This window comes from Salmo salar, chromosome ssa23 (assembly GCF_905237065.1).
Source record: "Salmo salar chromosome ssa23, Ssal_v3.1, whole genome shotgun sequence".
NCBI lineage: Eukaryota > Metazoa > Chordata > Actinopteri > Salmoniformes > Salmonidae > Salmo > Salmo salar.
The window spans coordinates 32,046,181-32,059,351 of NC_059464.1; the positions used below are offsets into that span (position 1 = coordinate 32,046,181).

General features: G+C 44.8%; 1 protein-coding gene across 2 annotated transcripts in view; it reads right to left on the reverse strand.

Annotated features, from left to right (window-relative positions):
* Positions 1-13,171, reverse strand: part of LOC106584419 (C3 and PZP-like alpha-2-macroglobulin domain-containing protein 8) — a 53,495-nt gene that overhangs the window by 12,836 nt on the left and 27,488 nt on the right. For both annotated transcript variants that reach the window (XM_045706020.1, XM_014169727.2), the window contains exons 28-33: positions 6,788-6,944; positions 6,554-6,628; positions 4,819-4,984; positions 4,571-4,657; positions 4,268-4,404; positions 3,889-4,044 (exon numbers count right to left, since the gene is read on the reverse strand). In XM_045706020.1, coding sequence (XP_045561976.1) covers positions 3,889-4,044; positions 4,268-4,404; positions 4,571-4,657; positions 4,819-4,984; positions 6,554-6,628; positions 6,788-6,944 — 778 coding nt within the window. The remainder of the gene's footprint in view (positions 1-3,888; positions 4,045-4,267; positions 4,405-4,570; positions 4,658-4,818; positions 4,985-6,553; positions 6,629-6,787; positions 6,945-13,171) is intronic.

The window sequence follows — 13,171 nt, forward strand, 5'->3', positions numbered from 1 at the left end:
GGATGTGTCAGGGCTTGCAAACTATTACGGACAACAAAGGGAAACCCAGCCGTGAGCTGCCCAGTGACGCAAGCCTACCAGATGGGCTAAATGCCTTTTATGCTCGTTTCGAGGAAAGCAACACTGACGCATGCATGATAGCACCAGCTGTTCTGGACAACTGTGTGATCACGCTCTCCGTAGCCGATGTGAGTAAGAACTTTAAGCAGGTCAACATTCACAAGGCTGCGAGGCCAAGTGTATTCACTGACATTTTCAACCTCTCCCTGACCGAGTCTGTAATACCTACATGTAGGCGTGAGTGCTTAGTCCCCTCCTGTACTCCCTGTTCACCCACAACTGCGTGGCCAAGCACAACTCCAACACCATCATTAAGTTTGCTGATCACCAACAACGATGAGACAGCCTATATGGAGGAAGTCAGAGACAACCTCTTCCTCAATGTGAGCAAAACAAAGGAGATGATCGTGGACTACAGGAAAAGTAGGTCCGAACACGCCCCCATTCACTTTGACGGGGCTGTAATAGAGCAGGTTGAGAGTTTCAAGTACCTTGGTGTCCACATCACCAACAAGCTATCATGGTCCAAACACACCAAGAAAGTCGTGAAGAGGGCACGACAATGCCTTTTCCCCCTCGGGAGACTGAAAAGACTTGGCATAGGTCCCCAGATCCTCAAAAAGTTCTACAGCTGCACCATCGAGAGCATCCTGACCGGTTGTATCACCGCCTGGTATGACAACTGCCCGGCCTCCGACCGTAAGACGCTACAGAAGGTAGTGCGTATGGTCCAGTACATCACTGGGACAAAGCATCCTGCTTTCCAGGACCTATATACTAGGCGGTATCAGAGGAAGGCCCAAAAAATTGTCAAAGACTCCAGTCACCCAAGTCATAAACTGTTTTCTCTGCTACCGAATGGCAAGCGGTACCGAAGCGCCAAGTCTAGGTCCAAAAGGCTACTTAACAGCTTCTACCCGCAAGCCATAAGACCACTGAACAAAGACAACAAAAAAATCCAGGAGCATGGCCTTATTTCTATTACAGCGTATTGGATAACTGTCATTCATATTCCATTCACCCAGTTCAATGTAACATTGATAGGTTTAGGCTAATACATGACACTCAAATTTTCCCTAGACCCATCATGAGGTTGCTACAATCTAGCCTATGAATGAAAGTTTACAATGTAGGTGCACACAAGTCGAGAGAAAATATTTAGGTGACAGACAGTGACACATGGACAGACAGTGACACTTTCAATATCTAGGGCGAAATCATTAGTCCAACAGTTACAAACGAGAGTTTCTATTGGACAAATTCAGGTATTTTTATCCCTGTTTCGTTTGCTTCCATTTAAGAAATGTTTTTCAACAGAATTAGCGGAATGAATACACCCCTGATCACGCGTAAACCACAGTTCACTTCCATTGCAGCCATGTTGGTTGCATCACTGGTTGCTTCATTGCCTGGTATGGCAACTGCTCGGCCTCTGACCGCAAGGCGCTCCAGAGGGTAGTGCGAATGGCCTAGTACATCACTGGGGCCAAGCTTCCTGCCATCCAGGACCTCTATACCAGGCGGTGTCAGAGTAAGGCCCTAAAAATTGTCAAAGACTCCAGCCACCCTAGTCATAGACTGTTCTCTCTGCTACGATCTATGCATAGTCACATCTATGCATAGTTATCATCTATGCATAGTCACTTTAATAACTCTACCTACATGTACATGTTACCTCAACTAACCGGTGCCCCCACACATTGACTCTGTACCGGTACCCCCTGGTATATAGTCTCGCTATTGTTATTTTACTGCTGTTCTTTAATTACTTGTTACTTGTATTTCTTATTCTTATCCATATTTTTTTAAACTGCATTGTTGGTTAGGGGCACGTAAGTAAGCATTTCACTGTAAGGTCTACACCTGTTGTATTCGGCGCATGTGACTAATAAAATTGTATTTTTTGTTGTTGTATTCCTTCTCGCCTCTACGCACTCTCCTCCTCTTACCTTTTCGTTTGTGGACTTCAAAGCACAACACATCAGCTGTATGTGACCAGGCGAAAAAACATTTCCAAGCCAAACCATGTCATAACTGCTACACACAGCCTACATCGTTGTCCTCATATTAGCTAAAGTAACGTCCTAGTTAACATAGCTAATAGCACTAATGTGTTAGTAAACTGCTCCAATCATGCAGTAACATTACAGTGTACAGTCAGTAAGCAGTTTAGCACTTAAACCAGCAGGCCCCGGTGGAAATTAATTAATATAACCAAAAGCTTACCTTGACATGGAAGGGTTCCAGTGTTGTACATTTACATTTTACATTTTAGTCATTTAGCAGACGCTCTTATCCAGAGCGACTTACAGTAGTGAATGCATACATTTCAGTTGTGGTGGATAGTCATAGCCAACTAGCTAACATAGCATCCCTCTGTTTGAGCAGGGTGTTTCAGTAGGCTAAACTAACTAACGTTAGCTGCATTTGCAAGTAAGTGAAACTGAAAGTGAAAAGACAAGACGAAATCTCTATCTCTTGCTTCTTTTTTTTTAAAGAAATTAATTTGTTGAAAAGTGTTCAACTATTGACTTTCTCTCTCTTTGAGTCAACTACTCACCACATTTTATGCACAGCAGTGCTAACTAGCTGTAGCTTATGCTTTCAGTACTAGATTCATTCTCTGATCATTTGATTGGGTGGACAACATTTCAGTTCATGCTGCAAGAGCTCTGATAGGTTGGAGGACGTCCTCCGGAAGTTGTCATAATTACTATGTAAGTCTATGGAAGGGGGTGAGAACCAAGAGCCTCCTAGGTTTTGTATTGAAGTCAATGTACCCAGAGGAGGAAGGAAGCTAGCTGTCCTCTGGCTACACCATGGTGCTACCCTACAGAGTGCTATTGAGGCTACTGTAGCTCTTCATTGCAAAATAGTGTGTTTTAATCAATTATTTGGTGACTTGAAGATATTTAGTATAGTTTTATCTAAAAATGATACTTTTTTGAATGTTTTACAATTTTTTTGAATGAAATTCACTGAGGATGGTCCTCCCCTTCCTTCTCTGAGGAGCCTCCACTGATATAGTCTCATTATTGTTATTTTATTGTGTTACTTTTTTTATATATATTAGTAAATATTTTCTTAGCTCTATTTTCTTAAAACTGCATTGTTGGTTAAGGGCTTGTAAGTAAGCATTTCACGGTAAGGTATATATATATATAACAACAGACATTTTGTCATTGCTTGTACTATTGTGAACTTTAGCTTTTTTCCCCCTGAATCTGCTGATTTTATGTATAGCTGCAATTTGAAAGGGCTTCAACTTCTACACCTGTTGTATTCGGCGCATGTGACAAATAAAATTTGATTTGATTTGAATGCTGTTGACATAAGCAGCAGCAGTCAAATAGCCTGGTCACTAACCAGCATAGCTAAATTACCCCCAATTAAACTGACACAGCTAATTAGGGCAGATAATTACATGCCTGGCAGAGGGAACAAAAGTTCAAGCCCTTACTTGAGCTACTCCCTCACTGTGGGGATGAGAAGGAAATGTAGACGCACAGCCTGAACAAACTGACTGGTTCATTCACTGGGAAACACATTCCATTGCTTAGATAAAGTCTCCTAGTTATCCTCAACTGCGTTGACTTAGTGGATGTTATTTAAGATACCCTTCAACATTGAAAATGGACAATTCTGTAATTTATGTTTCTGTGTGTAGTGTGTATCTTGGTATAGTAGGGGTCCCTTAACTACCTGAGCAAGAGTGTTTACCTCAGAAAGAAGATGCCCTTCGGCACAGATCTAGCATCAGATTACCTTCCTCCAATCCTAACCTTAACCATTATGAGAGTCTAAGGGCAACGTGACCCTACTCCTTACCGAGGCGCTCTGCAGGATCTTTTGGTTGTCGCGGTGCAGTTCAAAGCTCTCCTGGAAGTCCAGGTTGGTAGAGGCCAGAGAGATGGTCAGGTTGACTCCTCCCACATATGACAGGATAGCGTACTCAGACAACGCCTGAAGAGCTACACACGTGTCCTAGAAAAGAGGATAGACACACAGTTATTAGAAGGATACTTTGGACACAGTCTGACCAGATGACCAGTTACCAGTTGTTTCAAATATACTTTGGTGAGCTAGTTATCTCTTCTAAAAGATATTTGAAATGTCAGTGAGGCTAATCTGGTAAAATAAAGGAAAAATACAACCACATTTTGGAGAATGCTTTGGACAAAGAGGCGGAGAGGCTTGTGAGGGGTACCTGTGTGGAGGAGAAGCCCCCGAGGGCGTTCCTCTGCTGGGAGAGCCACTTGACCACAGGCAGGGCGGAGGCCACATCACCCAGTAGGGTGTAGGTCAGCAGGCCGTATGCTGTCATCTCCACCTCCGCTGACACCACTGGGACATGGAGGAGACTATTAGTATGCAAACACTAGACAGCCACCAGACATTCACACTAATACTAAAAGTCAAGACGTGAGAACATCTTAAGCAGTCATAGAGGATAGTCTAGCTGTGGCCACAGGAGGCGAGACAGTGTGTGTGTGTGTGTGTGTGTGTCTACCTGACTGAGAAAGACCGTCACTAAAGCCCATGAAGGTGTCCTCATCGGTCACCCTGCTGCCCGTCAGACTCCAGTGGGTGAAGCCGTCTGATTGAAACAGAAAAGAAATAACAGTGAGTGATGGAGAGAAAGGAAAGTGTAAGGAACAGTGTGAGAAAGAACAGTGGAGCTGTCATGTTAGTTTAGTGTTTAATATGAATTGGTAGGCAACCAAACTGATATGAGATCAGTTCCTTACAGCTGAGTACCTTGCGTGATGGCCATGTGGTTGAGGCGTCGGAGGGCGAGGGAAGCGTAGGGGCTTCGTAGCAGAGCCAGGGCGTAGGAAGACAGAGCTGTGGTATACGGGTCATCAGCTGTGTATGTGTTACTCTCCAGGAAACCCTTCGCCTTGGCCACAGCAATCTTCTCCTCCTGGGGAAGAGTACACATATTTATATAAATACACACACACACACACACACACACACACACACACACACACACACACACGTGCGCTACCACATTGCACACACAGACCAAACCTTCGTACGAGAAATGGATACACCTCTCTCCACAACGCCTTCCCTCCATCCGTATTCATCTTTCGCTTAAGTCAGGCATATTTGATCTTTGCTGAATGTTCAAGCTCTGTACTGTTCCAACTCATGCTCCCCAACTCAGATGTGCTGCTTATCAAAAGGCAAATAAACATTCTCTTAGCCATTAAAGGTAGGAGCACTTTCATCTTTTCCAGATGTGCCCCCTTTTCCTGAGCGCACTCAGATGAGACTTCAACAGCCGCTGACTTTAGTCTGCCTAGTCATCTTTTAATTAACTGAATTTGTAAGGAGGAAGGAGTTTTGCTTTGATGTCAAGAATCCTTTTATAGTTGGTATCAGTTTTAAAAGGCTTGATTCTCTGAAGAGCCCTTCAGGATAGATAGGGAAGGATAGGAAGACTGGAAGAGAAGAGGGGGGGGGGTTGTGAAGGGGGAGGGAAATGGATGGAAGGGATCCAGAGTGAAGAAATACTTTGTGAATACTTTGTGAAGAGCTGTGCATGAATGAATTGAGAGCTGACACAATAACAATCTGGGGTTTAACATTGGTATTGGCAACACGCTCAAAGTAGGACAAAGCATAAACATTACATGGACTCACTCCCTGTACAGATAAACAGCAACATTCTTCTGCAACAATGACTTTGGCAGATAAAGGGCCTACCGCACTTAAAATAAAGGACACTGCTACCTTTCAATAGCCAAAGATATCTTTTTACTAGAGCGACCATGACAAAATGTCAGTGTCACTGCCAGTGTGTTCAAAGGTGTTGCTTCAAAGAACATTACAGAGGGTTTAACTGGCCGGTGAGCACGTCGTCTCGGGTTCAGCACCAGGGTAAGAGCATGGCGAGGTACACAATGACAGGAATGTGGCCGAGGTGTACTACCTTCCACAGGCATCATTGTCTCTGCATGTCCTCCTCATAAATGTCTTGATGCAGTCAGCCAGGGATTAGATATTAGATTACCGCCACTGGAGCATAACAAATATCAGGGGGTGCCGTGCCAGAACATCCATCTTTAGTGCTGATGGGAATGTACCGGCAAACACACAGTAACGCACGCACACACACAGACACACACACCAGAGGAGGCTGGTGGGAGGAGCTATAGAAGGACGGGCTCATCGTAATGGCTGGAATGGAATAGCATCAAACGTATTGAACATATGGAAACCACCTGTTTGACTCCGTTCTATTGATTCCATTCCAGCTATTACAATCAGCCCGTCTGCCTATAGCTCCTCCCACCAGCCTTCTCTGACACACACACATACACACACATTCTGTTATTAGGTCTGAGCTTGAAAGATTCACTGAAAGTCCAATTTACATCCACATATAAATGTAAGGTTAGGATTCGCTGTGCTAAATAATGCTGTTCAGGAGGTGAGGCTGATTGGTAAGAAAGGTCATGGTCCCACCCACTGTTCCTCTTACCTCTGTAGTTATTCCTGTCTCCAGGAGGGCTGCAACCACGTACGCCGTCAACGAGATCTTTCCATGGATTCCTCCCTTTAGATGGAGAATAACACTGGTTAATGGTCCCTATGAAAACACACACACCTCGTCCGTGTACATCCCTCCACACTGTCTATGGTTCTGGGTCACTCTGTCAGGCATCACCACAGGTCAGTCTCCTGTTACACAACACAGATACACCCACGCACGCACCTGCAGGTCTTTGTTGAGGATGCGTCCCATGGCAGGGAAGGAGCCCTCCTCTCTCTGGTGGTTGATGAGCCAGGCCTTGGCAGCACGCAGCTCTTCTGGGTCAATGAAGATGAACCCACGAGACTGAGCAAAGGATTTCAACACAAACGCTGTCAGCCTGGAGAGGAGTGAGAAAGAGAAAAGAGACAGAGACAGAGACAGGGAGGGAGGGAGGGAGGGAGGGAGGGAGGGAGGGAGGATTGGGTCTCTTTCAAGCATGTGCTGACATATCGTTCAAAAATACTTATCAAACTTCACATCAGAGTTCACATAAACCATTTGAATGGGGTGGAATCTTCCCCAACCAGTCACACATTTTAAATCTCTAAACAGAAACAAGGTTGAGTGAGATGGTAGCTGTTACATGCCACGTCATGGTGAGAAGATCAAACTACATAAAAATCCTGTCAGGCAAAAACAGACTGACAGAGAGAGGGATGGAGTGGTTGGTAGAGAGCGAGGGATGGAGTGGTTGGTACAGAGCAAGGGATGCAGTGGTTGGTACAGAGCGAGGGATGGAGTGGTTGGTACAGAGCGAGGGATGGAGTGGGTGGTACAGAGCGAGGGATGGAGTGGTTGGTACAGAGCGAGGGATGGAGTGGTTGGTACAGAGCGAGGGATGGAGTGGTTGGTACAGAGCGAGGGATGGAGTGGTTGGTACAGAGCGAGGGATGGAGTGGTTGGTACAGAGAGAGGGATGGAGTGGTTGGTACAGAGCGAGGGATGGAGTGGTTGGTACAGAGCGAGGGATGGAGTGGTTGGTACAGAGCGAGGGATGGAGTGGTTGGTACAGAGCGAGGGATGGGGTGGTTGGTACAGAGCAAGGGATGGAGTGGTTGGTACAGAGCGAGGGATGGAGTGGTTGGTACAGAGCAAGGGATGGGGTGGTTGGTACAGAGCGAGAGATGGAGTGGTTGGTACAGAGCGAGGGATGGAGTGGTTGGTACAGAGCGAGGGATGGAGTGGTTGGTACAGAGCGAGGGATGGAGTGGTTGGTACAGAGCGAGGGATGGAGTGGTTGGTACAGAGAGAGGGATGGAGTGGTTGGTACAGAGCGAGGAAGAGCAGATGAAGATGAAGATGGAGGAGGAGTGAGTAAAACGCAGATAGTCGCCACAGGATCCAGCAGCTTTTCAGTGTCAAGAACGAGGACTTTCACAAAGCCAAATCAAGTATGTTTCTGCATGCTGGAATATCCCAAAAACATTCCGAACATATAAAAAACAGTCATCCCCAGGGAAGGTATCTGTAATGTCCAGAAACGGTGTGTGACCTGGAGTTTCTGAACTGGAATCACAGCGGGAATCAAACCCCAGATCCATAGAGAGGCCAATGGTGAGGGACCCATCTAGGCTAATAAACACACGGTCATACATAAACAACTGCCCTTAGTGAAACCTGCACACTCTGGCCAATGCTCTTTAATTACAGACCAGCATTCCATTACAGCATCCTCCCCAGAGCAGCCAAATGATGAGACAAGCTGCTTACCATAACAAATGGGGAAATAAATAAATAAACCATGTTTTTTTTCTTCCAAACATACATTTGGGCCGTAACTCAAGGAACAAGCCAAGAGAGAGTAAGAAAAAAATCTCTCCCATAAACCACGGTATTAAATCTTCTCTTGCTGTGCCCTAGAAGTTATGTCTCCCCAGAGAGGCAGCAAGAATTTTTATAATGTTAAGTAATATTGTGTCACCGGCTTTAACTGCCAGGCCCCAGAGAGAGTTGCTGGGTAGCGTAAAGATGATTTAGTGGGCGAGTAAACGCCAGAGACCGGGCTGCTTCCTCCACTCTGGCCGGCTGAAGTCCCTCCCTCCCTCCCTCCCTCCCTGCGGGCTTCCACTCCCTTACTGGAGTTTGGGGAAGTTGATGACATGTTGTTATGGATAGCACACAGAGGTCATTCAGAACAGCACCTTGGAGCTGGATCCTGGAACGTCAATAGAAGTTGGAACCAAAGTTTTTCATAATTACCTAAAGGAACGACCAAGACTTACTGACAAGTAAGTCCCATGTTAACAACGCCACAACATGATCAATTCCCTAGCTACTGGTTATTTTGATGCAGGTTTTATAACAATTTATTGTTTGAGAAGTACTTACAAAAAGTTGGTCATATGGAGTCCAAATAGACAGAGGTTTTCTAAAGAAGTCCAAACAGAAGATTTCAAATCTTCAAAGTCAAGATAGATACAAATGTATAGTTCTGGTTGCTCAAAGTCATAAAGTCATAAAGGAAGCAGATGACCCTGGTTCTCTTACAGTTGTTGCTGCAGTCAGTTTTAGTTTGAATGAATGATAGAGTGCTCTGTTTGTGGTAAAACCAGATGGACACACACACACACACACACACACACACACACAGAGAGAGAGACCTAACCCCTCATCGCCTGCCTGTCATGACCCCACTCATCGCCACACACACACACACACACACACACACACACACACACACACACACACACACACACACACACACACACACACACACACACACACACACACACACACACACACACACACACCAGGGCTTTAATAGCAGTGTATGTGAGAGGGAAGAGAAGGGGTTACCATGTCCAAGCACAGAGCGATAACAACCATTCTCCATTTCAACATGTAAACGTCTATCAATCAAGCATCCAGTTATCTAAGATCTGACTTGATACAAACACCATATTCCTGCTGTATTCACCCTCGTTCCTCACCAAGCCTGTTTGGCATTGGAGTAGAAATCGATTGTTTAACACAACACAGTATTAGTTAGTTCTGTTAGTTCTCTCAATCTCTGCTATCTGTTCCACTTCATGCCAGTCTCAACATGTCCCGTGTGTATCTAACCAGGCACCACTAACAGGCCCAGAGTATGGAGCTTCCATCAGGTTACATATTTACCCCAGGCCAGGGTATTAAGTAGGCTACAGGGATTGAAGGGTTGAAGGGGCGGTGGTTGTGGTGGCAGGGGTTCTGCAGATTACACCAGCATGTGGCTCTCATTGGATCCAGACGGAGGCTGGTATGCAAGCGATGTCGGAAGAGGGGCTGCCAGGTCCGGCCAAGGGCCCACCACAGCACCCCCACCCCCAACCCTGCAAAGACATCTTGACATATCCCAACACCACTTCACTAAACACACAGAGACACAAGCACTCACAATCACACACACACAAACAGAATCACACACACAAACAGAATCACACACACACTCACAATCACAGAATCACACACACACAAACAGAATCACACACACACAAACAGAATCACACACACACAAACAGAATCACACACACACACACACACACACACACACACACACACACACACACACACACACACACACACACACACACACACACACACACACACACACACACACACACACAGAGCATCTGAATCTGCATGAGAGGCAGGCAGGGGGTAGTGATGAAAACCAGCCCATCCTCATCCTTAGCTCTGTGTCCCAATATTCAACCCACAGGGACATACACAGAGACCAGAGCAGAGTAGGGCTAAAAGCCTTGGCATCACCCAGACCAGGCATTAGCGGACGGAGCCTGTGTCATTATGTACAATCTTTTCATTAGTCCCTGCAATTTCCGCTCAAATACATTTTTACAAGCTGGAATACATTAACACTGCATTAAGAGCACTGTTAACCTACCCATAAATGACCTGTGCTAATGATTAACTCTGGAGCCCAAACAAAAGGTGGGTTGTTCTGACATATAAACACCAAGCTGATGGATTAAAACAGTGTATGTTGCTACAGGTTTACATAAGGTTTAACATCCGGCTCCTGCCATGTGGCCCGTGGCTCCAAAACCAATGCTTACACTATTATGGCCGTTACACTTCATTTCGTCTTAATATCCTCTTCCTGCATACAGAGGTTTGAAGGGTTTTTATGTAAAAGTTTAATGTTATCACTAATTACACCGGAGCAGTAATTCAATTGCTTTATTTTTTATACTTTTTAAATTGGTGTAGTTCTTTCCTTGAGCTGTTCTTGTGTATTAATGTTCTGTATTATGTCATGTTTCATGTTTTGTGTGGACCCCAGGAAGAGTAGCTGCTGCTTTCACAACAGTTAATAGGGATCCTAATAAAGTACCAAACACATGCCTCAGTTCCAGTTCGCAGGGCATGTCAATAGGCACAACACATTTTCCGTTAAAGGGCAATTCCACCACTTTTCAACCTCATTTTCATTACCTCCAGCACAATAACAGTGTGTACATATGTGAAGAAAAAAAAGTTCTATACGATGACATTACATTTACATTTTAGTCACTTAGCAGATGCTCTTATCCAGAGCAACTTACAGGAGCAATTAGGGTTAAGTGTCTTGCTCAAGGGCAGCAGTGCTAAATTTGTAAATTGTGAGTTGCCGGAATAAGAGATGGGGGTGACCTGGGGATCTCTGAGCTACCGGAAAATCACCTTTATAATAAAGCATTGTATGCATATCATCGCATTTACGTAGTGGTCTAGACTAGAGCAGTAGAGTAGAGACTTTTTTTGTAGCCTAGGGTCCAGGAAAAATTGTGCCTTTTATAAACACATTTCATGCAATTCTATGTCATTTTACATGACTGGAGACTTTAGCGGAATCTTTTTTAATACCGCACAAATGATTGAAATGTCAGGCTACTTTGACACTGACAAACTGAGAATGTGAGATCATTAAAAACGATCTCATCTTGAATCCATATGTAGCCTAGGCCTAGGTGTGTGGAAGAGACACATATTGTACAATATGAGGAGGAAATGAAAGTCCTAAAAAGCTTCCAGTTTCACTGACTCAACCAATGATGCACAGCTCACTCACCGGCGATGGCCAATGCTCTCGTGCCAAAAGCCTCTCTCTCGTTTTAGTTTGTCAAAAATTGCTGTTGACTTAATAGGCCTATTTGGAAGACAGAGAAGTATTTTTGTTTAAGCAGGAGCCTGTGAGAGATAGGCTACAGACACGCTTCTCTCTCGCACCACAGCACCTGCCACGAGTTGGTCTCTAGGCTACAATGTTGTGCAAATCATAAACCCGGGCTGGCCCAATCCGAATCAATTCTTAAAATATCAGGTGCGGGCTGAAAATCGAAATTTTCACATTAGGCAAAGTTTTTTAGGGGGCAGGAGAATTACAGAGGAGGCAACTCAAATGAACTCTGACCACTTTTATTCCAAGTTTTACATTGCAAACTGCGAAAATTACGTTTCATGCCACGAGAGGTACCGGATCCTGGCAAATAGGTTCCGGAACTAAACAGTTCAAAACTGAGAGGTGCCGGATGCTGTTCCGGCAGGATCCGACTCAAATTAAGCACTGGCACAGACAGATTTTTCACCTAGTTGACTGGGGGATTCAAACCAGAGAGCTTTTGGTTACTGGCCCAATGCTCCTAATCACTATGCTACCTGCCACCATCAAAAGTTTAAACATTTCACAAACAGTCCTTTTCAAACACTATGAGATTCGCAGTGACGTGGGGAGCAATAAAATACTTTCCCACTGGCTAGAAACGCATTGCAGGTTTAAAAAAAATACTTTTCATTTTACTGTCACAGAGAAGCATTTTTTAGGACCTTTATCTTTTTAACCACAGATCATTGAAACGCTCTGTTTTCACATATGTAAACAATGGTATGATGCTGGAGATAATGAATATCAGGTTGAGAAGTGGCGGAATTGCCCTTTAAGTGGCCTGGAGCCTAGCAAGCTCCTCTGTCTCCAGAGGTAGTGTGGGTGTGAGGACGGAGGGAGTGTAATGTAGCCTACATACAGAGGCGGTGCATTGCCCATGGGGCCAAAACAACCAGGGGCCATTCTGTACCGTGTGCATTAACAGCAAATAACTCACTGGAGCCCCATGGCTGCCTGGGGGAACCAATTACGAGTTTGTGTACGATTCTCCTGGGTATATTTAACCTACTGTTTCACAGTCTGAGCTATATTAAATATCATAATACCCACATCAACTAATAAATCACCCTGAAGGTATGCAAGCAGAACATTGGAGCTTCTCATACGCTCCGTATTCACTATTCCAAATATTATGACATGGTTGTGGCCTCTTGCCTGCCTCCAGGGATGTGTAAACATTAAATAAACACTCAGCAAGCCCAAGTCGGCCGAATTAAACACAGGGTTGTGAGGGTATGAATGTTGACCATATGCATACAAAGTTACTGATAAGAGCTTCATTGTTTCTGCCAATAACACGCAGGCCAGGGTAAGTTGAGATGCAATATGCAGTTTTAATCTATGTACCATACAGAGTTAACTGACGTGGGATGTAAACTTAAGGGAACAGCAGATGACATACTGAGGGATGTAATTCTAAG